Source organism: Xenopus tropicalis, chromosome 3 (assembly GCF_000004195.4).
Source record: "Xenopus tropicalis strain Nigerian chromosome 3, UCB_Xtro_10.0, whole genome shotgun sequence".
NCBI lineage: Eukaryota > Metazoa > Chordata > Amphibia > Anura > Pipidae > Xenopus > Xenopus tropicalis.
Window position 1 is genome coordinate 29,994,977 of NC_030679.2, and position 27,324 is coordinate 30,022,300.

The following is a 27,324-nucleotide window of genomic DNA, read 5'->3' on the forward strand; positions in this document are numbered from 1 at the left end:
TAAAAATAATATGTATTTTTTTTTTTTTTTAATGGGCTGTATGTGAGCTTTCTGATACCTGTACCCAAAATCAAGTCTTATCAGGTTTGTTATCTAAAAGCAGACACACACTAAATTACCTGCAGCATACCTAATGAGCAATTCATTTATATGCCTGTTGCAGACTGTGCTGATTTTAGAGCAGCCATGCAGCATAAATTAAAATTAAGTACCAATTATCCATTCATCGGGCAGATTTTATATGCAACTGCTTATAAAGAGAATAAGTTCTGCAGTTGATTTAAACCTTATCTCTATGTGATTCCTGCATCACAACTTTTGTTTATTTCCCCCCTAAAATAGCTTTTTTTTTTTTTTGTACAAAACAAACACATGATTCTCACTTTCTGGAACATGGAGGGTTTTGATGGTGTAGGAGAAGCAAACATCTAAATTTGGAAAGAATAAATTGCTTATTTTTATGTCAGCTCACTTGTACTTAATGACGGCTGCTGGGGGAAAAAAAAAAACCTCAGCTGTCAATCAGCACAGTCAGGAGCCACACTGAACAAATGGCATGGAATGAAGAGAAAGCTGATGGGAGCACGTTAAATTGCCCAAATTCCTACAGGAATACTTGATTTCGCACTGATTTAATCATTCGAGATATGCTAAACAGCGAACAATATGGCATCTGCAGGGTTAAAAGAACCATGAGATTACAGCTAGGGCTCAACCTGGATTAGACATGCAGGTGTACACCCTTTATAAAATCTACATGCTGTGTGTGTCATTTACAATCCACATTGCATGGCTGCACAGGAGCAGTGCAGGCTGCAGCCTCTATCTAAGTGGATACAAACCAGCTCGTGGGGACTGCTGTCACCATTACTTCTTTTTTACATCCAATGGGTTAATGGTGTTTGTTTAGATTTCTTCCCCCACCCCCATGCATCAAATAAACACAACCTGCTGACATTCTTCTGACTCTATTTGATCCTGGTAATCTATATATATTTATATAATTATAACCCTTTATCCTCAGCACCCAGTCACTTGGTGGGCTGCACATAATATCTAGGTGGAACTGCCCCCAGTTCAGAAACAATAGCATTCTGGCATATAAGGCCCCACAGATCTGACTTTATATCCTATTTCTCTGCCAAGTGGAAGTTAAACATGGAACAGAATGAGTCTTAGTGAAAAGGAGGTAATTATTAACCCCCAAGAGGTAAAAAGAGGCAGAAATGCAGTTCCCCATCCTTATAGTCATGTTTGGGGGGCAAGGTCAGATTCCAACATGACAGAGGTGTAGAAGTGACCCCCCTATACATGAGCAGCAGCTGCTGAACCCTCCTGATGGCATGACACTATCAATGGTAGAAATGCAAGTCATTTAGGAACCACTGGGGAAGAGAGAGGCTTCTGCCACCATTCTGCCTGACTAAAGGGAAAGACCCCTTTTCAAGAGGTTCTGCAGCAGCTACAAATTGTCCAGTTTCTTAACTTGCCCTATTACATCCAGTAAAAGGGTGGGGGTGGTATATGACGCATTAATGAGAATACTGTGATTGTATTCCTTAATCAGAGCACAGCCTGTGATTATAACATAGACATAGATAAGCCAGGGCGCTGAGAGGCAACCCTATGTTGTGGCAATGCAACCCCGCCTAAATAGGGATCAAACAAGTGTTGGCGAGAAGGGGGGAGCCTAGTCTCTTCCACCGTTAGTTAAGGGGGAAAAAACTCTCCCTCATTTCCAGAGTTAAGGTATGCAACAAGCACACAGCAGCTCTGCATGGAGAGGCAGCAGAAGTAGCTCGCTAGGAGCCGGCGCTGAGTGCTGGAGCTGATAAGGATCAGCGGCTCCTCCCCCCGTATAGAGAGAGCGCTGCTGAGAGAGAGAGAGAGAGAGAGAGGTGCTGGCTGCTCGTTCAGCGCTTACACACACACAGCACAAACACGCCGGCTCCGGAGCTCCGGCTCTGCCCGCTTGCTGCAGCCTTGGCTGGGAGCTTCGTGCAACCTACTGCGGACCTCAAGAGACTAGTGGAGCCCAAGCTGCCCGGGGGGCTGGGGAGGGAGGAAAACTTGCGCTCATTCATATTTTTCTGTCAAGCATTTGGGTGGGTTTGGGGGAATTTCTTTGCCTCTTTGGCTTATTCCTTGGACTTGCGATTGTGGATGTGACAGCGCGGAGTGTAGAGCAATGCAGAGCCGGGAGAGAAGCAGGGGAGCCGGCTGGGGGAAAGCAATGCAGAGCCGGGAGAGAAGCAGGGGAGCCGGCTGGGGGAAAGCAGCTGGGGGCTGCCGAGGTAAGTGAATAGCGCACCCCTCTCTCACGCAGTTTCGGGGTACAGTTACACTATTGCAGCTTGCAGAGGGGAATTCCACATTGGTTTTGCCCATTGCTGTACCCTATTAATATTGTAGGGGTAGTGCAGATCCCCTGAATTGTCAGGCATTTCCAATGCTCGCTGTAATCTGGTTTTCAGCAAAAGGAGGAATTGCTCTGTAATTAGTCTTATTATTAGCTAGTTACGCATTGGGTCTGGCTAATCTGCAGCCTGGCAGGGGTCCTTCTCCCTATAGCACCCCACTATGTGTTAGGGCGTTAACCCCAAACAGGGAGATGGATGGGATAGTGACGGTGCTGGGGGTGGGGGGCTAGTTGGAATTGGGGAGTGGATTCTGGCACATAGAAGCTTGCACTCTACAATATCAACCTGCACCACTCAGATATGGGGAGACGGCTAATGATCATCTACTGAATACATGGGGGTATGTCCGTTTGTACCTGCCTGCAGGAATGGGAGAGGGATCCTAAATATTGTAACCAGCATACAAGATTTGGATGGGGGGGGTTATACTATTTGTATAGCAGAGAAATGGGTAAAAAGGTTGTATCCTGTTTATGTGATAGTGAAATGAGGAGAGAGACTGTAGGTTATGTACATAGTAAAGGAATGGGGTGAAGGGCTTTAATATAATCTGTATACAAGAGAAGGGAGGAAAGGGGTTGCATTATTATAGTAAAGAAGTGGGGTGAGGGCTGTATCCCATTTACATAGTGCAGAATGGGGAGATGGGCTGTATTTTTGTGTAGTAGCAAAATGGGGAGGGGGGGCTGTGTCCATCTGCACCCTACTAAAGTGTGAGTGGGGATGCAGTATGTATTTGGATTTGGGGGTGTCCTAATGCACCCTATGTAATTTGTAAGGCATGAAATAATTTAAGCCCCCACCCAGCTTGGAAAATGTTATCCATTTGAACCCAAACCCAAAGATATATATATTTTTTTTTTTTTGGGGGGGGGGGAATAATTCTCCTGTGTATATGTTAATGGTGCTGTGGTAATAGCCATATGGACCTTCCAGATCATATTTAAAATGGCAGAGGGGGAAGCCCTGTACGTGATCATAGGGGGCAGTGTATAACATGGGCTGGCATGGAGATGTGCCCAGTCAATGAGCGATGTGAGTCTGAAAGCACTGGGGTCCTAAGATGTTTCATTGTGAGGGCAACTTAACCCGCTCAGTGCCATGCATAACGTGAACATTGGGGGGCAGTGGTGAAACAGAGTGAGAGTAAATGTGCTCCTGGATGCAGGTTGCCCTACTGAGGGTAGCGATGGGCACTTTGTGTGGAAATGATACAACCCCTGCGGTGTTGGAGAGAGTGCATGCTGGTGCCAGAAGCTGCTGCAGTACTTGGCTAGGCACACTGCTGAGTGCACTATAGACCAGACGGGCTGTGAGGATAACCATTACAGAAACATAATGTTGTGTTTAGGGAACTGAGTTTTGCATCATGTAAGGTATTTGGATTTTGGAGTGGGCAGGGCACCACCAAACTTATACCAACTTCTCTCTGTGATCAGTGCCACTGTATGCTAAGTTGAGACTGGGGTTATGGGGGAGACCCTACTCTGGAGAGACTGACGTAGGGAAACTGCCCTCTTACCGCGTATAGGGTTCTGCTGCGTGTAGGTTTATGGCCAGCACCCTATGGTTGTTAGTAGCCGTGTAGAACCGGAGACCTTTAAGCTGTGCCATGCAGGCGGGATGTCATTTGATGGGATGGCTTGTATGGTATGTTCTAATGAGCCTTTCATCAAACAGGGTGGGGGTCATTGGCACTTAGATGGTCTTTGCTGCTGTGCACCCTGAGTACAGTTCTGGGGAGACCATTGGTGTAGGCAGTGGAGTGAAGAGCTGGAGGGAATGCATCATATAGGAATGACTGGCGGAGGGGCTAAGGATAGACATGTATGTTTTTTCTATTAGTGCTAAAGAAAACTGTTACTCCGTAACATATAAAGATACTCATGGAGATTCTACTTTCTGGGATTCTGCAGGGGTGTCTTGCTAGTTTGTGCTCCCCCGCCACCTAAAGCAAGAAGACTTCTATGCCGCTTGCAGGTGTCCGAGCAGCACTCTCGCCAGCTGGCAGGAGAGCCGGGTGCTACCGGGAGCTATCTGCCATGTCTGTGCTGAAATGCTCTTCCACTCCCAGGATTTCAGTTCTCCCACCCCGTCTTTGCTGCATTCTATTATCCTACAAAATGCAACTTTGTATCTCCTCATCTGCCTCCCCAGCTGCTTCGCTGTAATGGTATTTGTATGCTGCCTTCCTTGTGTTTAAAACCAAAGCACACAATCCCCCCCTTTTTGCAAATTGGCCAAGAGTCGCCTTTAATCAGCGAGCGCCGTTCAAATAGCCCAGTCTGACAGTAATAAACAGTCCCTGTGAGTTGGCACTTTAGAATAATGGCACCGAGTCTGGATGCCTCCCCCCCTCTTAAGGGAATGGATGTGTGGACAGGACACAAATGAATCGGTTTGGGGGGGACATACACAACAGATGGACAGTGAGCCCCCCTCAAGAAGTAGAAACCATATGAATGGCTTGCTACAGCGGATTTAGCATCAAATACATTGACTCTTCAGTTCACGTTGCAGCCATTGCTACTTTCCATTCTGTATGCACAACCACAGTGCTGCTTTTTGTCAAGATCTATTGTGCAGAATAATGAAGATAAACCCGCACATAAGTGATCCAAACACACGCCTGCTCTGATAACTGCAGGGATACTTCATTATCATCCCGACTAATAGAGTCCCTATGTACAGCTCAGCAGCAAGACACATTAGCCATGTAATATATAAATGCCTGTCGCCCTTTCGGCTCAAAGTTTTATTAAAGGGGATTGGGTGTTGTAACGCGTTCAGTAAAGATTATTCTTCCATAGTTGCCCCCCAAAGTGAGTAAATGTGTATCCACGCTCTACACAGGTAATATTATATTACATGTTCTGCTCTGTGTATAGGTGTGGGGGGGTTTCTTGCTCCTTATTGATACTCAAGCTTTGTCTGGCTGCACCTGTGCCGTGTTTGTCCAACTATTGCACTTACTGTCCGTCCCATTGATTTCCCTATGAGCTGCACTATATCCTGTGTCTCTGTGTAGCCTACAGACCTCCCTGCATGCAGTCCTGTTAGGAATCATTTTGATGAAGTCAGGATTAATTACAGCAACCTTCTCAAGTCTGTGCCTTCAATAATGGATACAGTGGGTACATTTTGCAGCAAGTACATTTTTTGCGCACCTGTTGGCACTTTTGGACATTTCACATTTCATGGATTCTTGCCATTGTTGTGTTTGTTGTGTGTTCACTTATATATGTACCGTTTAGACGGTGTGGGAAAGAACATGTAGTCGTGCAGGGAAGTCGAGGCTTGTGCACGCTATTTACTACAAACACGCACCTTGCCATAGGCTGTTTTTACATAAATTGTTCATATTGTCATCATCTTTGTGAAAAAAAGCCTGATGTTGATAGCTGGAAAGGCAGGTAGATCGGCCATTCTCAGGCTGTTGAGATGATTTGATAGTGTTGTGGCCAGTGGGATGGTCACACCTTTCTATATATACAGTGCATAAATCTCTGCGTATCACCGCTGCCGTTGGTTTAATGAATATCTGCCGAGGCTGTTGGTGCTTAAGAGCTGGCAATCCTATTGATCTCTGCATCTTTCCTACACTCTCTGCTTGCCTGTAATTTACTGTTTGCTTGCTATCTGCTTTGATTGAGCATTTACTGCCCTACAAGCCAGAATAAGATTATCTTTTTGCATCCCTTTCATCCTAAGGGTACTGGTTTTGGCTATCTCCGGTGATTCTACGTTTACAATGCAGTGTATAGAAGGCAAGTAGTGTCCTCAGAATAGACCAATCTTTCCTGTCACATCAGTTCCTAATTTTCTTATAATATGTTCACAATAGCAAATTTGGGCAATGTATTCATAATTTTGAAAACTATGTAGAAGTTGTATTTTGCCATCCAGTTCCCTGAGCATTTTGGGATATTCTTTGGAATAGAGGATTGTTCGGTGCTGGGGATATAATCGCCACTAAAACACCCTGCAGAATGTAGATGGGCATCACATTTGGAATGGCCATTCATCATGTCAGCTAAGTATTCTGTGAAGTAATTGCAATAACAATGTTGCTTGGGCTCTCTAAGTCAGACCTGGCTAGGGAGGCTAGATAGCGATGATATTCTGATTGTACTGTGTCTGACAGCAGCAGCAATAGCAATGTACAATGGATTATGAAGAATCATTGCAAATATGCCTGTGTAACACAAAGCGTCTATTTATCAAATCTCTGACTGCCTAACACTGGTATATATAGATATAGATATATATAGATAAGGCAGTACATTTAGAGTTAACTTTGAGGATGAGGTATTCATGAAAAGGTATGGGGGGGTTGGAAGAAAAGCAGGTGATGAAAGGAGCAGGGCATATGCTCTGCTGAATCAAAATGCTCATTTTCAACCCAGAAGGAAGATCAGAGGTAGAGCTGGTGTGTGGGAGAGACTCTCTGCCTTGCATCAGTCATGTAGCTACCAGGAGCCGTTTAACACTTGTTGTATCAGCTCAATGGCAGCAATCTCTGTCTGCACCCTACGTACATTCACCTGTGCATTGGTACCCCCACTTCTTTCGTACCCCCCACCCCCAGCAGCGCTAATAATTAAAGTGGAGTGAATAAACGAATGTTCTGGTTTTGTTCCTGTTCATTCAGTGCAACACAAAGATATATTTTTATTTTCCGTGCATAATTGCAGAGTAGCTTGTGCCTTTTACAATTTTTTTTTTTTTTTTTTTTTACATTTTTTGGATTTGTAGCTCTGCTTCATACTTAGTAATTCCAGTTATAATACACACACACACACTCCCTCCCCAGTTTGCCAGGGTTAACAGCTAGAAATCTTAAGTGCCTTATCATTCACTCTGATTCCCTTGCTCGCTCGCTCACATTATTTCCAGATCTGCGGGTGTTTGTGTGTGTGCGTAGCAAAAGGCAGGAGGCACAGTATGGAGAATCTCGTAAAATGAGGCATGATTATGTATGTAATTGAATGGCATGCACAGCTCTAATGTAGGCTTATAATGGATGGCGGAGTCGCACTCCCCTGTAATGCAGTTTCTGTGCCGTAGATGCTTGGGGAAAGCTGTGTGGGTTTTTTTTTCCTTCCTTACATCCCCTCCCAGCCTGAGTAATGCTTAGAATCATACAGATTTATGGACAGCTCCTGCAATATGCTAGGAGAGGCAGCCCCATAAAAAGGAGGAAAAATGTACTTAATGCATTTGAAAAAGAGATATATATTTTGGAAGCCCAAATGCCTGTTAGGGTGGAATATGGGAGAGAGTCCTCTTGCTTAAACCCAGCCTAGAGCTTATCTGTAAGCATGGCATGGAGGGCAAATCGGCTGAACCGAGTGCATGCTTAATTACTGACATGTCTGTGCGTTTCAGCCTTGTTGGCTAACAGGCACGTTTCTGGGATTCTACATATGCTGCATTTGTCATGTGAAGCGGAATTCTGCCTTCCTGTATACAGAATACTTAGTGCTTGTAGGGGCTATGTCTAAACCTAAAATAGGCATACGTAATAAATAGTATAAGGAGGTTTCCTTTATCTCTATATCATGAATTTCCTTTATTGTATGTATATATTGTGGGTGTGTATAAATAGATTTTTTTCCATAATTCCATAAACAATCTGCAGTGTCGGCCATCTGTGGCAAGTCATTTAACCCTGACACCTAACCTAGATTGTAAGCTCTGTGGGCTAGGGCTCTTTCTGCCTGTAAATGTGCTGACCGTGCATGGTCCCCCTTTTTACATTTAGTCAATCATTTTAATTGAGCCTTGAAAATATGAGCCACCGTGAATTCCTGTATGTCTGAGCTTACAGTCTTTTTGCTGCACTTTTCCTCAGATCAGTCAACAGACTTTAATAGCTGCACTTTTCATTCTTTTCATGGCTGACTAATGGACTTAGGACTCCAATTATTCTTTTTCCCTATACCTTGGAAAAATAATGGCTAATCATATGTGAAACTCCCCGTTCTATTTAGCATAGAATCTTTCTTATTTTGACAGCTTGCAATGGTTTCCCTTTCTCTGCCAGCAGGGGCACTGTAGAGCTGGCTTAAGCGTGTGTAGGCAGGTACGATGCAGCGTTAGGTTGTATTTTTATATGTCGATAATTTGAATCCACAACACCAAATAAGCTGCCTTCTGTTCCTTTCACTGTTCATTTCACATTTAATTTTCAAAACTGTATGGCTGCCAGTGTCAAGATTTATCTGTTTAAAGTACAGAGGAATCGGCGTTAGCACATGCAGTATTGTATATGCCTTCTTCCAAAAGTCCCATTATTTCCTGCCGTAATCACCCAGACATCAGCACTGTTTGTTTTATGGAAATAAATGCCAGACATTGTAAAACTGTATCTGTTTGAAAAACCAAGGGTTGCAGAGAGCGTAAATGAGGTGCTCATGCAATGGCAAAAATTTCATTTTCAGATAAAAAGGTATTGATATATTGATGCTTTCATTGCTGAAGATGTTAGTGTTTTACTGGAAGGTGTCCATGCCTAGTTATTATGTGTAACTGAAATGTAGGATAACTAAACCTCACCATTTGCATTTACTTTTGCCTTTTTTTCCTTTTCATGAAAACCCTGAGAGTGCCGTCACTTTTGCTTTTTAATTAGTGTGTTAGCACAGTGTGAATGTGAGGCTCGGTGCATACACTAAGCCTTGCCCCAAGAGCTGACAGTCTAGAGCGTGGACTCAATGACTGGTGAGAAATAGAGATTAGGAGGGGTTAGACCTAAAGCTTTGATCACATGTACATTAAGTAAAGTTTTTTTCTTGCAATTGGAGATGGGTAGTTTAAAAACGAATTTTGGGTTGGAATGATGATTCTCAATTTTTTGGTGTTGTTTAGATTTGAACCACTTGTAGTGTTATTTTTCATTTTGTTGTTATTTAACTCTGCCACCACCAAATTCCACCTATTATATGCAGACACACGTTGGCATTTTAAGCCTGTAGAGCATATATGAATTAGCAGCATGTACAGTAGTTATGGCTCCCATTTTATGTAAGCAAAGCAGATTTTTCAGCAGGGTTGGCATTCGCAGCACTGTGATGAATTTGTCACAGAGCTCCTGTCTCTGTTCATCTGGGCCTTTTGCTAAGTGTTTGTGTAAGGCATGAGCCCAGGCGCTCCCGTGCAAGCTGTGATCTCCTGCTGGACCAAAAGGTAGACTTCTCTTCCGATAACAGATGGCTGGGGTTTGAGGTGGTCCCATCATAAAAGTGAAATTCACATCACTGTGATTCTCCAGTGCTACAGACGGAGGTCTGGAGGGGCTGTTCCTGTGACATATGGGTGTGAAAAACCTTTTGATGATGACCTGGCTAAGACACAAATGCAGTACTAAGTAGCCATGTCCTGCTAATGGGAAACAGATTCCTTGTGTGACTTTGTCCATGAGGTGAGCAGAGTCTGGGAGCCAAGACACAGCCCCTATTAGCACATTTATTGTATTTATTTTTTTTTCTAATTTTGCATCTTTATCTATTTATGGTGAACACATTTTTTGATGATCCGTTCGTTATGTATATAAATGAACAGTATTCTTGTTTATTCTCTTTTACAATTCTTAACTCACACTTTCAGCAGCTTCTGTTGTAATAATCCGACCACAGGTTTGTAGCTTAGCGATAGCCGCCTATTAAATCCTCATGTTTGTTAACCTGCTTGCCTAAATGTATGTATTACGCTTGTGACTGAACATGTGGCCATTAAGCCTGCTTTTTCCCCCCAGTCCTTTACTGCCGTTTATGAAATGGGGGTTGTGCCTTGTTTCTAAGCCATCGGGTCGTTCCCATGAGAGACTGGAGCACAGAATGTCCATTTTAAAAGGTGACTTTTTTTAACAGATATAAACGTGTATTGTGTATGTATATAATATATATTAAATACATATTTCTCTACATTTTAATCAAATAACTGACATTTTTAAAAAATGATTTCCTTTTTTCTCTGCAATAATGCAACAGTAGCTTGATATAACTTATCCTTATTGAAGGCAGAGCAACTCTATTGGGTGTAATTCATTAAACAGTGTTTAAATTGTTTTTCAATAGAAGGTATGGCGATCAAAATTATGTTAAGACCCCTCATCTGAATAACCCCAGGTCCTGAACATTCTGCATAACAGGTCCCATACCTTTACAAAGGCAGTTTGTTCTTACAAAATTATGGCTTTTTTTTTTTTTAATAACATATTGTCCCTTATTAATATGTACTGCAGGGGGTTCCTGAATTTGGCAATATTTGCCTCCCTCCCTTAAGCCACAACAACCAGTTGGCAGTTAGCTTTCCTTATTCTAGGTTAGAGCAAAGTTTGCTCTTATTGCTATACAACATCTATAAATCTTGGAATGGTGCTGGTAGTTGGGAAAAGATGGCTGCTGTAGTGCTCTGTCTGCTAATTAAAACAATGGATCTGTTGGCTCCTAGAGATACTTCAAATAAAATCTTTGCAGATATGCTGCTGAAGAAACAGAACTATAGATTGTTAGTTACAGTACCACTGCTCACCAGTTTTGAAGACCAATTATCTTTTTCTTCATAGGCCTGCAACACAGAAGTGCCAAAATGCCACACTTTGTCTTTATTTGCCAACTCTTCCTAGACTTTAAGCTTTTACGACTAGATTTCTCTTTTGCCTGATGTTTCATTCTGTATCTGTCATTCTGTGTGCCCTGCTTTTGCCCGTATAGTTCTTTCTGTGATAATAATCCGCTGATACCTACACAGCGGGGTGGCCTCTTCTCCAGTTCTGTGAATATATAAGTATAGCTAAGCTTTCTGGGGGTGATCATCTTTGCATAACGCTTATGTGATTTCTGTGTCTCGCATTAAAAGTAATTGTGCATTATATATACGCTTTCCTTGGTGAAGGTGAAGTGGTGACAAAGCTCTAGATTCCGTGTGGCTGAAAAGGCTCCGGGAATATGTTTAGATCTATATATAGAGCAAGGACAATACAGTATTTAAATTCTACCGTGACATTTATTCAGAATCCTTCTGATCTTGTCCATCAGAGTTCTGTATTTGATCAGGATATTAGAATGGCTTGTATGGTTGGGACCGGAAAAGAACTTAAGAGATTTTTCTGAGATGGCAGGCAGTGCAGCAGGGGAGATGAACATCTATTATCGCTCCAATTGTTATGCAATTTTCATTGAAGCTTCTTCAACCCCCTAGATACTTAATGCTTCCGTGTCAGAGAGTGTGGGGGTAAGATCTGCCATGGTCTGTGAAATAGAGAGAGGCAGAAATCTTGTTCTTACCTAAAAGGGCTTTGACCCATTTGCCAAAAATAATTAGAGGCCTTGCATACATTTTTTTTTATAATGTAATTTAGCTACGATCATCCTTTAAAGATAACAGTTTAGCAGTGATATGAAAGCTTTAATGGATAACAAAACGATAACTGAATATTTCCTCTTTACCACCCTCTATTGATGGGTGGGCAGGGTGGTGAAAAGGGATTATTCAGGTATTGTTATGCTTTGTTTCTAAAATAACTGTAACCCCGCAGTCTATATTTTTTTACCTCTTTTCTTTTGCCGGCTTTCTATAATAAACAAGTGGACAATAAAGGCTACATAGATACAATGATTGGATCCTTGGCCTTTGGCAGAACACACTTAAGCTGGTCATACATGGAAATATCTACTCATTTGACTGGGTCACCAAATAAGCTGATGTTTTGCCACATCTATATAGAATATATCTCGGACCTGTAAGGACAACATCCACATGTGATCCAGTCCTCACCCAAGGGATCTTTCTCACCTTCTGCTAAAGCTTCAACCTGATATTGATCACAGAGGCTGGTTTTTGGCCCCCCATACATAGGTCAATTAGTGGCCAGTTTGGTCGGAATGACAGAAGTCATAAACATCTGTGCATGGCCAGATTTATAATTGAACCTGGAATTTTATCATAGTAAGTCAGGAATGCTGCTTTTTGAGTAAACACATACAGGACAGTTGCCTATTCTGAAACCTTATCTATAGACCTGTTTATCTAGAGATACTGGTAGTATCTAACAAGGCAGCCATCAACAGCTGGAGATAAGAGGTGCAAAGTTTGCTCCAGGATTGTGACCCATAGAAACCAGACAGATATTTGCTTTCAAATAGAACAGTTAATTACCTGTTCTAGTAACCCCCACCAGCCAAGGTCTAACCACCAGCTATGAGCTAAACTGCAAGCGAGATTTTGATCAGATTTTGTGGGTCAGATGTTATGAGCCACACAATATTTTCATGGAAGCAGTTCAAGGCTTTGTGGGATGCTATAAAATCTGATGCCACACATCTAGCAACTGGTTACCTGTTTGAGACATCTTGCTAGTTTCTGATTGTTACTAGACCTTGTGCACACTTGGAGAAATAGATGAACCAAATGGAGATAGTGTGGAAGTTGCTGTGGATGTGCCCAACTATTTTTGCCTTCAGCTTAATACAACAATGCATCCTATTAATGACCTACTAGACGTTTCCATTTTATTGCTACAAACACTGAGCTACTTCATTACATTTATTTCCCCATTTCTTTTTAGCTTGCGATCAATAATGTTTCCTTGCCAGTGCTATTTATGGGAGGTGTTGGAGGGGATTGGTTTTGGTCATTGTTTTTTTTTTAAATCCATTTAAATGTGGACTATCACTTGAACAAAATCTGCTCCTGAGGCAACATGATGGTTTCGCAAGGGCTGTGTTGTGCCAGAGCAATCTGCTGCCAGCTGTCATGGAGTTCATATCATTTACCCTGAGTGTCATCCTTCTGCACAAATGTGCCTTGTTGACTTTTTAGGGATCTGGTCACATTTATCAGGACTTTTTTTTTCCCTGATCCTCCAACAACTGCTATATCTGCTCCCATTGGTTATAAATGCTATAAAAATCAGTTTTTCATAGAGTGAGGTCACAAGCAATTAGTTGTTTCCAAACTTTTATCTGAATAAGGAGTTGCCTGTTAAACACGCCCATTGTTGGAACAAATCCTAGTGCCCAAACTGGTAGTATTATAGAAACCAGTAACATGTCAGTTGTGGTGGTGTTTGATGATATTCAAATCTGTCCCCTTGTGATCTGCCTGGGGAGACCTGCTCTTACCATTTACACTATGAAAATTGTGACATTTAGCAAATACATATAAATCTTTGCAAAAAATGTGCCCACCTTCTTTTAAATTGGTTGTTCACAACTTATTCTTCATCACCTTTAAAATCTTATAATAATTTATCTAACAACTGACATTAACCATGCATGTCACTGTGCAAATCTCTGATTAAAAAAAGAAACACCGATGTTGTGCATGTTGTCACTGATATAGTGTGGGAGGGAGGTGCAAAGATTACTCATTAAGCCTGCTAAGCAAAGCTAGTAAATATAACATTTATATGATTATTTGGAGCTGCCAAGAATGCTCGTTAGTTTGTACACAGTTAAATGAGCTGATCTGGTGACATGATGTTTTCGCTTATTTTTGTTTCTTGTTGGTTTTTGTTTTCCCTTTCAGTCTGCAAATGATTTTGGTGCTGTTTTATGATCCGTTTCTTCATTTCTAGACAACCAAATGGAAGCATGCTAAAGGAAGGGATGGTTTGATTTGTGTATTTTTTTTTTGAGAGGGATGAGAGGGAAGCTCCAAAGGCCATGAGAAACAATTCACCCGTGTCCTCCTACCAAATGGTATTTTTAGATTCAATAACATATGTTTTTTGACATCACCAGTGGGAAAGGCCTCTTTTTTGCTCTGGTGTGGAAGTTCTGTGTTTTACTATATATATGTAAGTGTATTTATAATACAATAATATATTATTTATCTTTGATTTCTTAGCATAAGTACTGTGACTCTTAATATAATATAATGGGAAGCTGTCTTAATTTGCCTCCTATTTCCCAGAGAAGACTGACAACTATATTTGCTCATAGCAACCACCAGTGAAGCAGCTGACCGACAGATGTTATCTTAGTTTGTTGGCTTTGAATAGTAGACTTGTAGCAAATTTTGGGGGTTGGACACAACATCGGTCTGTCGGGGAGCACACGGGACAGAGGAAGTGCAAAAGTATGCATTTTTGCCTCAAAAGCTTCCCCGTGTGTGCACTGACAGACTGATGCCACACATTTGCAGACAGGGAGGAAGCCAGCTGGTTACATTTTCTGTCCCGACGTATTGAAGCACAGGGTTTCTGTATCCAGTTCTCTGCAACTTTCTTCTATGTCTTCTGTTTGACATAAACGGCAAGTGCCACAAGTCCCCCCACAATGTCAGCAACGAGCCGCAAGTGTAGTGCTATCTGTGGTACTCCTATTCATATGTGTGCATGTCAGGTGCCATGCAGTTAGCTTGACCAAAATGCCTTGAGAGGGCTGAAAATTACTGTTTCCAACCTGTTGGCAACCTAAATGGACAGTTAACTGATTATCAACCTAAAACCCATCTTGCTACTGCCCATAATGCAATCCTGCATGCTTGTCAGGAAGTGACTGAAAATGCTTTGGGCCTAGAAAACTATAGAGGTTAGTTTCCCCCTTTTTCTCGCAAAACCCACAACTTTTACACAGACAATACTAAATCCATCATGCTTCCGAAAGCTATTTTAGGGGTGACCTTGTATGTTAAATAAAGAGCTGTCCCATCACCAGCGGAAGGTGAGGAATGACAGATTAGCCTCTCTCCTAGACAGTTAACTCTTTTGTTTTTTCCTGCGTTACCGATTAGACCTTTCAACCCTTCCAGTCTATTACAGGGATTTCAGGTCAGGGGGGTAAAGCGACCATGTTGTATAAAGAGGACACTGTTGTCCAGTGCTGAGTAAACAACAGATAAAATGGCCCGTGTCTGCATTATTGGATAGGTTCTGTGAGGTTCTTGTTTAAACTTCTAGTCCCATAAATTAAGCAAACACAAAGTTCTCCCATACTTGTTTTTACGTTGAATTAAATGACGTGGTGCCAGGCCCACCATAAATGCAAGTTCCAAAATTCACATCCACACATATCTTAAAGCTGGCCATACACGTGCCATGTATTGGGCACCTTTTCTCAGTGTTCCTCTGCAGTTTACACTCAGTATTATAAATCTCAGATATCATTAGAAAAAATAAAGCTGAGTATCTTTTGCTGGACACAAAGAAGGAAACAATAATAACCTGTTCTATATGTGTGCATGTTAGAGGGGGGTCATTAATGAACAATGGACACATTTGCACCTGTGTAGTGAACAATGACACCCAATCAAATCAATGTGCCATTGTTTCACCTGCAACTGGCTAAAGAAAGCTAATCATTGGTTGCTATGGGTTACTGCCCTGGTGCAAATTTTATGTGTTTATAAATGACCCAATGTTATAAAATAAGTTCCACCTACTTACCTATGATTCGATATAAACATGGCATCTGATTTAGTGAAGGCAAAACACAATTCAATCTGCTCATTTTACCTCATTACTTTACATCAGCCCTATTTTTGTTATTTTTAGCCCTATTTCACAAGAAATAAGTTATAGTCAAGCTGAAAGACACAATTCCGTTTTGAATTGGGCTACAATACGGCTGTGTGTTAAAGCACCAGAAGCACTAAGTGTAAGTCATTAATTTGACCTGACATGCTGTTTATTCCTCTCCTGTACATGGAAAATGTTTTTCTTTGAAGTAGAAATCCTGCTTCAGCACTGTTGCTTAGCCAACTTTTATCTGTTGCCTATACAAAACCCCACCGGATTTGTTGTGTGGGAACATAATGCATATTTATGAAAAGCCCCGCCATAATAAAAAGAGAGAAAAAAACTACAGTCTCGGTTTCAAATAAAATTGTGCATTCTAGAAATTCTGCAGTTTAAGAGATTATTATTTCTGAAGACTTTAGAGCACATTTGTTTCATGGTATTACTTGCCCTTGAATATAATCAAATCTAAGAAGTTAAATTAATGAAGAGCAAATACAGCCACAAAACTTATTTGCAAAATTAGATATTTTCTGTTTATGTAACACAAGGTGCTATTTTAAACTCTGTCAAATGTAAAATAGGGTTTTTTAAGGGAGTCTGTTGTGGGCAATATTGCAGTAATAGCCTTTGTATAATCGCTGCTGACTTGGCATGAAATCAATACCATTATATTTCTAATGTTGTGCAGGTCTCCCATGTTGGCTAAATATTCTCTTAGAAGATAATTATAAATTATCCCATTAGCCCATTATCCAGAAAACTCCCAAGTTGTGGAAAAGCCATCTTCAATAGAGTCCATTTTAAGCAAATAATTCAATGATTTCCTTTTTTTTCTAATAAACAGTGCATTGCTTGATGGCAACTAAGCTGCATTAATCCATGTTAGTGGTAAAACAATCATATTGGGTTATTTTATGTTAAAGGAGACATATAGGATACACAAAAAACCCTTAATCTGTAGGCAATTATGAAAATATGGCACTGTTTTTACTTTGGGCTAAAAATGAATACTATCCGTGAAAATTACCCTTTTTTTGTAGCTCCCTATAGATCTTCTCTGGTCTCTGTGTTTCAAATGAGGGGTGGGTGTGTCCTAATGGTCTCTACCAGAAGATCAGTTGAAGGGGGATAGCCAATCGCAGCTCTGCAGTCACACAAGCAAGACAGGCTTCATTTCCCTATTAAGTCAGCCTAGCTGCTAATTAGTTCCTATCCTACAGTGCAGTGTTGCTGAGTGCCTGGGAAAGGCGGCAGTAGGAAGTGGCACAGATGTGTTGGACTAGTAGGGTTTTGGGGGAATTTCTCAATAAATCAGCCCAAAAAACCCTTTTTTTTTTAAAGCACTTCTATATTTAGAGCATCATAATTCAATGGCACATTCTTGTTTTTCACACAGTATGTTTTTAAAATCATTAGCAGATTTAACATGGTAATCCAAATTAGCGAGGGATCGCTTGTACAGAGAATCGGGTAGTTGCCGACCCGCAGGTTTGAAAATCCTGTCAGGGAGGACGCATCAGCTTTTATATGATCCTCACCTCGATGGCCTGAATCCCAGGTAGGCATATTGGGAAAAGATCTGCCTGTTTGGCGATGTCGCCAAACGAGCAGATCTTTCAGCGTATGGCCATCTTAAAGGAGAAGGAAAGGTAAAAACTAAGAAAGCTTTATCAGAAAGGTCTATGTAAATACAGCCATAAGCACTCACAGAAAAGCTGCACTGAGTACTCTATCAAAAGAAACACAAGATTTCTTGTCGTCTTTTGGTTAAATGTGTTCGAGTATCTGACTTCCTCTCTCAGTAAAATCCTTTATTCCCGAGGCCAGAGTCTGCACAGTTCTCTTCTCTCTCCCCTCTTCTGTTCTCCCCTCCCATAAGAATGCTAAGAACTCCCTCCCCCCCTTAGGAATTTGTGATCTGAACTACAAGGGCTAGAGCTGCAAGCAGGAAGCTACTTAAAATGGCAGCTGCTATCTTAAACAAATGGAGGGAGCTTCTAGGTCTCTTTACTCAGGTATGGTAATGCTTTCTGCAGAATATAGTGTTCTAAGTGGCACTAATGTGGCGAATTTATTGGCCGTAGAATGCCAGAATGACTTTCCTTCTCATTCAAGTTAAGTGATTATAATCACTGGGGTGTGCCTAACCAATTGGTCCCACCCAGTTATTAATCCTATTGTCTGAAAGGTTGCATAAAATTTGCACATAAAAATCAAATGTTCGAATTGAAGGCGGTAGGAAGTCACCTGAAAAAGCATGGGTGTGCTCTTTTACATTAACTCATTACATTCTCATACTCTGCAAAATTTCCATTGGACAAAATCTTTTAAAATGACAATCATAAGAGCTAAATTTACTGTGGAGCCTTCAAGTCTGTAGAAAGGAATGTTTCAGCATTCTGTCTGCACCAGTGGCTGCTTCTTCAAAGGTCACACTTGTCAACAGAGTGAAGTTTTTCTCTTCTCGCAACCTAAAAATCACTAGTGTAGGTCTTGGTCATGTTTACCCTCTAAAAAGGAGCTACATTCTCCTCTGTATTAGAAACATTCTTGAAACCAAGGGGGGTGCCATCTGTTATAATTCATCATTATCATCATGAATTGATTCCATCCAGGGCACGATGAGCAAAAAGTGTAAGTAAAGATTAAAAATGAACATGTAAACAAGAGCTTACAATTTAAAATGTGAACATATACCTTATACACAAATAGGTTTCATATTCCATTTATTTTTCCATTACAGACAGAAAAGAATGCATACACCCTTTATTCCCACATACATAAGTCATTGTTCTTAATAAGAGGAAAATGTTATACTTATACGTTAGTATTTCCTTTCTAAATATACATATTATTTTTTTACATGTAATTAGCCTTGCTTTTTTTAGTAACTCTCTCTATGTATAACAAGTCTCCCAAGGCCTTCCTTGTTGCCACTGAATCTCTACAGGGGAGACCCAGGCATTCTGTTTACTGTTTAGTAGTTACACAAAGCAGCAACCATTCTTAGAGACGGAATTTGAGACTCTGTGACCTCCACTGGCCCTGCTGAAAGTCCCTTATTCTTCCTTTGCCTGGTGGGGAAGGCAGATTGTTCAGCTTTTCCCCCACTTGGTGTGTTCAGTGGAGGTTTTCCAGACAATAGGGGAGAAAGAAGAATAATTGCACCCACAACAACCATTCCTGTATATTTAATCAGAGCGTTTCAGGTTGGAATTACTAGCTACACTAGGTAATTCAAGGATACATTTAAAGGTAGCAGTTAAAAGAAAAAAAAAAACAGTTCTGGTAGTAGGCTTTATGATAGTATTTTTTTTTGCTTGGTACACGTATATATATTCTTTTCTCTGCTTGATCTATACAAGCCTAAGTGAACTACCCCAGGGAGGCTTCCTGAGATATTATTGGCAGTGTTCTATTTAAAGAAATGGCTCTTCTATGACAGGTTCCTTATATCCTGGTCTCGTGCTGTGCTTATCTTCTTGTTCCCTTTCAGACGTGTTGTATTATTGCGTATGGAATAAAAAAGGAAAAGAATAATTCAGACCATTTTCCACATGACATTTCCATAACTATCACTCAGGAGGACCTGCAGGGAGATTGGGTTGCCCTGTAATTTGTCATCATTTTTATGTGTTTTCTTTATTGATGTTATTATGCAGTATCCTACAATGGCATATAGGGGTATAGAGGTGTAGGTGTGATTGATTTCCTCTCATATTTATAAAATAGCAGCCCCTGAAGCAGGGGATAGGATTTGTGGAATTGTGGGGTGAGAAACTAAGCTTGGGTGTTGTGGTTTGATGTGACTGGGGCTATCAGGCCTGGATTGACAATCTGTAGGTTCTGGCAAATGCCAGAGGGGCTGCTGTAAAATGCCATAGACATTCACTATTTAATGAGCTGGCAGTGGCCTTTTTGGACCTCTTGTGTGCTGAAGACCTGGGTGCCATGGTAAATTGAAAGGGGCTGGATATTGAATCTTTAATAGCAGGAAAGGATCCCATTATTTTTTTTATTTTTTTGTAGCCTACATATATTGCTTTAAAAACATTTCCCTATACTCTATGTATGTGTCAGGATTTTATCCTTTGTCCTTTGTTGGCTTTTATCTTGTTGTGCCACATGTTGCTGAACAACACACAACACCACAACACAGATCAGTAAGAGTTTAGAAATATAAAATCTTTGTAGTCAACAGTAACATCCAGCACCGATTTCACAGTGTAGGGTGGGGGTCCCTAACCATTTTAACCTGACAGCCACATTTAAATGTAAAAAGAGTTGGGGAGCAACACATGCCAAATAAGGGCTATGATTGGCTATTGGTACCCCTATGTGGACTGGCAGTCTACAGAAGGCTGTCTCTTTCAGTACGCCTGGTATTTATGCAACCAAAACTTGCCAGGGATTCAAAATTGGCTTTGAGGCCCCTGGGGAAAACCTCTAGGGTTGGTAAGCAACATGTTGCTCACAAACCACTGGTTGGGGATCACTGATCTAGGGTATTTAACATTAGCCTTATTTTATTGGTCACCAGTTGAGCATAGTTATAGTATGTTATAAAGACTTCTGTGTACAAGAGGACTGGGCACCTTTTCCACTTCGCTTCTGAGCTTTGAGTTGTCTGTTGATTCTGACAAACACCCCCAGACCCATATGTTCATGAACTATGCAACATGCCCTCAGACAGTGATAACACACCTATGGGACATATTTATTATAGTGTGCAAGCCAACATCACCAGTGATGTTACCCATAGCAACCAATCAAATCTTTGCTTTTGTTTTTTAACTTGGAAGTGACCATTGAAATCCAATTGCTGTTACTATGGGCAACATCACCGGTGATGTTGGCATACACGTTATAACAAATATGCCCCTAATAGAGACACCTGCAGTCTATGAAAACTGTGTGGTAATGGCCACTATCTCCAGTGTTATTTGCCTTTTATATTTCCCTTCTAATTAGTTGCCTGGTATAGAAAAATTTACCTGGTTTTATTACGCTATAACTATTGACAAACACAACATAAGTATGTTTCCCAGCAACATTTGGCAATTTCATGTCGATAAAAATATATGCTGATTTTCTTCTCCTTTTTGTGTAGTTAATCAATGAAAGGAAAAATATATATGGTATATGTATGGTTTTATGTTTCCTGTAAGCAATGAACCATGTATTGATAAGGAGAGAGCTTATTTTGTTCACTAATCCATCCATCCTTCCTTTCTTTTATATTTGTTTTAATTATAAATAGAGTTTTTGCCTCTCTTGCAAATAAATACCGGATGCCTCTATCTCTTATCAATCTTCCCTATTAATTGGCATCAAACATTTATTTTACTGTGCCACTATCCAGGTGGCAAGCTTAGCTGTTCAGCATTAATAGTTAAATATGGGTTGCAATAAGATCAAAGTCCATCAAATTCAACCAGTACAGGTATGGGACCTGTTATCTAAAAGCCTTATATCCAGAAAGCCCTGAATTACACGAAAACCATATCCCTTGAATAGACTCCCTTTGAATCAAATAATTAAAATTTTTAATAATTTCCTTTTCTCTCTGTAATAAAAAACCAGTACCGTGTACTTGACACCAACCGAGATATAATCCTTATTAGAGGCAAAACAGGCCTATTAAGAAAAGAACCCTAATACAAAAAAACCCACGATCTTTCTGGATAACAGGTCCCATACCTGTACTACATAGAATCTCCACTCTTGATAATGGGTTGTATTCCTTGCATTCAGCATCATTATTTAAGAGCAATAAGGAGCAGAAGGACAAAAGGTGCTTGAAGTTGCTCCTACAGAAATATAGGAGCTTTCATTTCTCCTACAGAAATGTATTTGTAGCAATAAATAGTTGTCAAAGAGGAAGGTATTATAAGGGTTAGGTCTGCTTTGATATTGTTTTTCCTAATAAAATAGGGTCTGGAAGAACTAATATCCACTTTTCAATAATAAATAAGTTAAATAAGTTAATAATAAAAATAAGTTAAAATGTGACGAAGCAGTCCGCAACAGAACATCTTTGTGTTAGTATCTAATAATTATTGCTCATTTCACAATGGAATCTGTTAGATTACCTTCAGCTTTCAGGTAAAAAACAGTGACCATGGGTATGATGTAGCAACTGATGGCAATGGAAATACATCATGTGCCGCAGTAGCAGCAGAGTTAAGGATAAATGGACTTTGGTTGCGTAGCGGGAGCAATGCATCAGCAGGTCAGGCATGCAGAAGACACTGGCTGAAGCATAAAACCACTTGATCAAATGCCCCATCAGCTAAAGTCAGTGCCCACAGAGCGTTGCCGTTCCACCTCCAGGCAGGTTGATATGCAGTGACACAGAGTAGCTTAGGATCCAGTATTTGTCTGTTTCTCCCTCATATATTATAGATTATATTTGCTGCTTTGTGTAGTCTCCCATTACCTTTACAAGACCACTTGAGCCTTCACTGGTAGTTGCTAATTTGGAATTACAAAGGTCCCTTTATATTGGGGACAGGAAGCTAAGCTTAAGGTGGCCATACACGAGGCGATTTCGCTCGTTGTGCGATGAACGATTATATCGACAAACGATCGTATGGCGATCGAGTTCCCATACGATATGCCATCCACGAGCAACGATAATTCGGGAAAGATTTCGTCGCATCATTATCGTAAAATACGTACGATCGTACATCTACGTACGATCGAATGTCGTTGACTTCCGCTGCTGGCAATCGTGACATGCGCAGAGAACAATCGTTGAAAGACAAATGTCTGACACTCACACCAACTGGCAGATTTTATCGTTAAACGACCAAAATTTTTAAACCTGGCCGATCGATTTTGGGGACGATAATGTCGGCTCGTTTAGTGGGACGACGATCGTTCGTACACCACCAACTATACGATAACTTAACGATAGCATCGGATCGTTCGGGAATCGGTCGTTTGTAAGTAAAAAAATCGGTCCGTGTATGGCCACCTTTAGTCGCACGGAAGATCGTTCCAACCCTCCACTGACATTCAGGGCTGAATCGTCCGATATGGAGGCAGAAGCAATAGGATGTCTACCTCCTTCTGTCGATTCAGCCCTGAAGGCAGATTTTGCTCAGGTGCCTTCAATGGCGCCCGATCAAAATCTTTTAACCCACCTGATCGGCGAGTCGACCGATATCAGCAGCCTTCAGCAATATCGGTCGCCTCGGCAAGTTGCCATACACGCAACGAATATTGTACGAAATGAGGTTTTGTGCGTTATTAGCGGTGCATGTATGGCCAGCTTTAAGCTAAAGGGCCGGTCTTGCTATGTATCACTTGCTTGGCTCAGGGGTGCTGGGGGTTTTTCATCCCCTAGAGATGATGGGAGCAAGCTGGATAAGACTATGGGGAAAAAATCATAATGGGTTCAGACTTGTAGAATTCAAATCTCTATAATTTGCAGCTATGTGAATTCTGGGAAATTGCAGTATTCATGAAAACAGTGGGAGTCCAGAATTATTACATCTGCTGGCAGCTTTTTACTTGCAAGCCTTCTCCAGCTTATGATGCATTGTGTGCGTAATGGGCTTTTTTTAAAGCTTGTAAAGTTGAAGTGACATTAAGACCGTCACCACAAAATCTATATATTCTATATTTTTTTATTATCCTTTTGCATGTCATCTATCACAAAAATAGCGGCTCATATGTGTCTTTACTCTGGCGTTATGTACGAGAGAGCCTGTCATATGGAAAACCCAGGGCCTTCTCTGTGTGTATATATATATATATATATATATATATATATATATATATATATATATATTTATTTATTGTACTCCTTTCTTGCTTTTATTTAGTTCCAGTAATATTATAATAATATCATCATATTTTAATGTAAAGGCTATATATGTTTTATAATACACAAGTTTTATTGAGCCATGTGACAAGTGACATCACTGATCATAACTGGTGACATTAATCAATGCCATTTATAATTATTTAATTTTCATTCTAATTAATGGTAAAATTCTTAATATACCTTTTAAATGTGTCCCTACAAACCATGCTTTGTGATGCTATCAGTTTTATAATCAGCATTGAATAATGTCTCATGTACAATGTTACATATTATGTAATATAATAGACCCTCTTGTAAAAATGAAAATTATATAAATCCTCTTGGCGTTTAATGACCTCCATAAAAGAACTGTCTTATGCCTTTATGCAGCCATGTTACTCCTGGGTGGCTTCTAGTATTTGTATTATTTACACTAGGGGGGGGGTTACATTGTTCCCAATGTAAACTGAGATTAATGAAGTCCCCTGTGCCATGTGAGTCACTGAAATTCGGAAATGATCAGTAATAATGCACCCCCATCAGAAAGATATTAGAGGTCACCTGGCATTTCCCTGACCTGCATGAAAGCATTTGACCTATTGGCATGTGCTTTTGTATGCTCTTGGAAATTCTAGGTGCACTGATGTAAGAAGCCTTTTGGAAACCCATGAACTGTATTAAGACATGCAGTTATATACATAAGAAGTAACATTGTATTCCCTGGATATACTAGTGAATTGGAAGCCTAGGGTGATGGCAGGGATTAAGGGTGAAGACACACAGAGCTACTTAGTAGCAGCTACTAAACCCTAGAAAATACCCTGCCATAGACAATACTGAGAACTGCCTCTGCTAAAACACATGTAGAGACAATTATCCGTTAATGATCAGCATTGTCTTATTTCAGTAGCCACAACAAGTAGCTGCTACTAGTAGCTCTGTGTGTCTTCACCCTTAGGGCTCTGGCACACGGGGAGATTATTCGCCCGCGACAAATCTCCCTGTTCGCGGGCGACTAATTTCCCCGAACTGCCATCCCACCGGTGAAAATATAAATGGCAGGTGGGATGGCATTCGGGGCGGCGCGATTTCCCTGAACTCATGGAAGTTTCCTCTCGTGGCGTTTTGAGGGAAATCGCGCAGCCGCGTATGCCATCCCACCGGCGATTTACATTTTCGGTGGGATGGCATTTCGGGGAGATTAGTCGCGGGCGACTAATCTCCCTGTGTGCCAGAGCCCTTAGGGTGAAGACACACTGGGATACTAGTAGCAGCTACGTTTTCAAGGCTACTAGACTCCAGAAAGTGCCCTGCCATAGACAATACTGAGACTTACCTGCTAAAATACACATAGAGACAATTATCAGTAAATGATCAGCATTGTCTATTTTAGTAGCCGTGACTAGTAGCTCTGTGTGCCTTCGCCCTAAAGTGTGGTTCCCACGACCCAAAGATAACCAACAACTGTTAAGTGTTGCTGTGAACAACTGCAACACAGCCATACAGTCATTTTATAGAACTTGCATTGTATGTAATATAGAATGTATAGGTGGATTATGTGTGCAGGACAGATACAAATTACACACAATTCTCTATATGACATCACTTTTTTTTTTTCAATATAAGGGCTTTTTTTTCCCACGGAATAGCCAACACACTTGCATTCAGAGCATGTTAGTGTGCGACTGCAGGGGAATTCTCCACCACATCTAAGGTGACAGGTTCTCAGAAACAGCAGGGAAAGTGAAGTGCAACCACAGCTTCATTAAATCACTGAGCATTCCATTGTGAAAGGCAACTTTTGTTTTTTTTTTCTTTGCCTCTGAACCTGTGGGAAAATTATACACAGGATTTTTTCTTATTTTTGTCTGTGCCATTAAAGTTGTCACAATACAGAGGCCAGAACCAACATGTAAAAGGTGATGTCAACCCAAAAATAGTAAAAGCAAATGTCACCCTATAAGCAGCTTTCCAATAAATATATTTTCATTGGTTTTAAAGCTTGTTGAAGTTAAGGTGGCCATATATGTGAAGGTGCTCATTTGGTGAGGTCCCCAAATGGTCAGATCATTCAGCGATATGCCCAGCTTACGGTGGGAAGCTCTGATGGCTTGGCCCTCAGGATGCCAATGAAGGCCTTCAGGACGAGGGCCTCATCAGTGCACAGATGCGGTTCTCTATGCGACAAAAACATCAAACCTTCCTGATTGATATCTGGACAGGCCCATCAGCTGGCACCATACAAGTTCTGCAACGAGCCGGCATCTCTTATTAGGCAGTGTATGGCCAGCTTAAGTCACGTGGCTTCTGCCGCATTATTTCAAAAGTCATATCCAGCAAGCCATAGAATCGAAAGGAACAGACCGATACGCTAGTTACGTTCACAAATAATGCTAACATTTGTAATCATGTATATTTGAAAGCATCTTAAAATTACAATTTCAATTGCAAAATTGATATATAATTCATATCTACTTAGGTTAAAGCTATTCCTGATACTGATTCCTATAGAAAACAAAGTAATACTTGGGGGTGAATATTTATTAGGTATATGTGTGTAATAAAGATTTGGTCTGGAGGAAAGAACAAACAAATGTGGTTTTGCCCAGTAGGGGAGCCACTTGTGATTATATTAAAAAAAATAAATGTTTGACTAAATGAATGGTGGTGCTAATAGAAGGATTAGAATGTGATTATACCCGAAATTGACCTAACGGGGTCTAAACAATTGAAGTAATTTACATATGCATAATTTTCTATTCCTTGCTACAAAATGGCCCAGCAGGATCCTGTCTGCACTGATCTCTTCCCAGGGGAGGGCTGTTGTTTGCCCTTCAAGTGGGAAATGGTTTAAAATCTGTAGTTGTACATTAGTCTGTGTGCTGTCTGGCTAACAAGGCCATGAGGATTGCACCAGGGACAGTGTAAGTGGCAGGAGTCCATCGCTGTATGGTTACCACCATTGAAAGTGCCTTGCTGCTGTTGACATGCAGAATGATGGTTGGACAATTAGTAGCTGTCAATCAAGCTGTTCAGTTGTCACTAATTTGCAGAATTTTGAGCGGCAGTTGTCTTTGTTCACTCCCACTAGTTTAGTTAATTGTCAACATTTATTCAATTGTCTTTATGCAACACTACATTCTTCTATATATCTCCTCTGTACTGTCTCTAAACGAAAACGATTGAACCCTTTCTGTACCATATAGCAGCATTCCGCTCCAGGCTAATGGCACACAGGTCAAGAGTGTGTTGTAGTTTCGTAAGAGTAAGACACAATACTCCAGTCTTGGTGCAGTACGACTTTGCGGTATACTTATTTCCTATGTAGTGGAATCAAACAGCCAGTGCTGGGAAAAGGATAATTAACATGGGCACCCTGTCTCCTGCACCCGTGTATGCGTTTAACTGGGGTTACTGAGAAGTCTGCACTTGCCTAATCAGCAGCTTCAGCTGAACGTGTGTTGCCATTGTTAATGTGGTGCTGAAGGGAATTGTGCCTGGCTCAGCCCCCATTTACACGCTATTCTTTGGCTCCTTCCCATGGGACCGACAGACTTCCTTGTCAGTTGCAGTTACTTGTGGGGCTGATGTTAACTGCTGCTAAGTTGCAGGTGAAGCTTGGA

General features: G+C 41.0%; 1 protein-coding gene across 4 annotated transcripts in view; it reads left to right on the forward strand.

Moving 5' to 3' along the window:
* The first annotated feature begins 1,151 nt into the window (after window positions 1-1,151).
* Window positions 1,152-27,324, forward strand: part of pcdh1 (protocadherin 1) — a 125,395-nt gene continuing 99,222 nt past the window's right edge. For 2 of the 4 annotated variants that reach the window (XM_012958411.3, XM_018091906.2), the window contains exon 1: window positions 1,410-2,294. In XM_012958411.3, coding sequence (XP_012813865.1) covers window positions 2,189-2,294 — 106 coding nt within the window. In that variant the 5' untranslated portion in view covers window positions 1,410-2,188. 4 annotated transcript variants of the gene reach the window in all.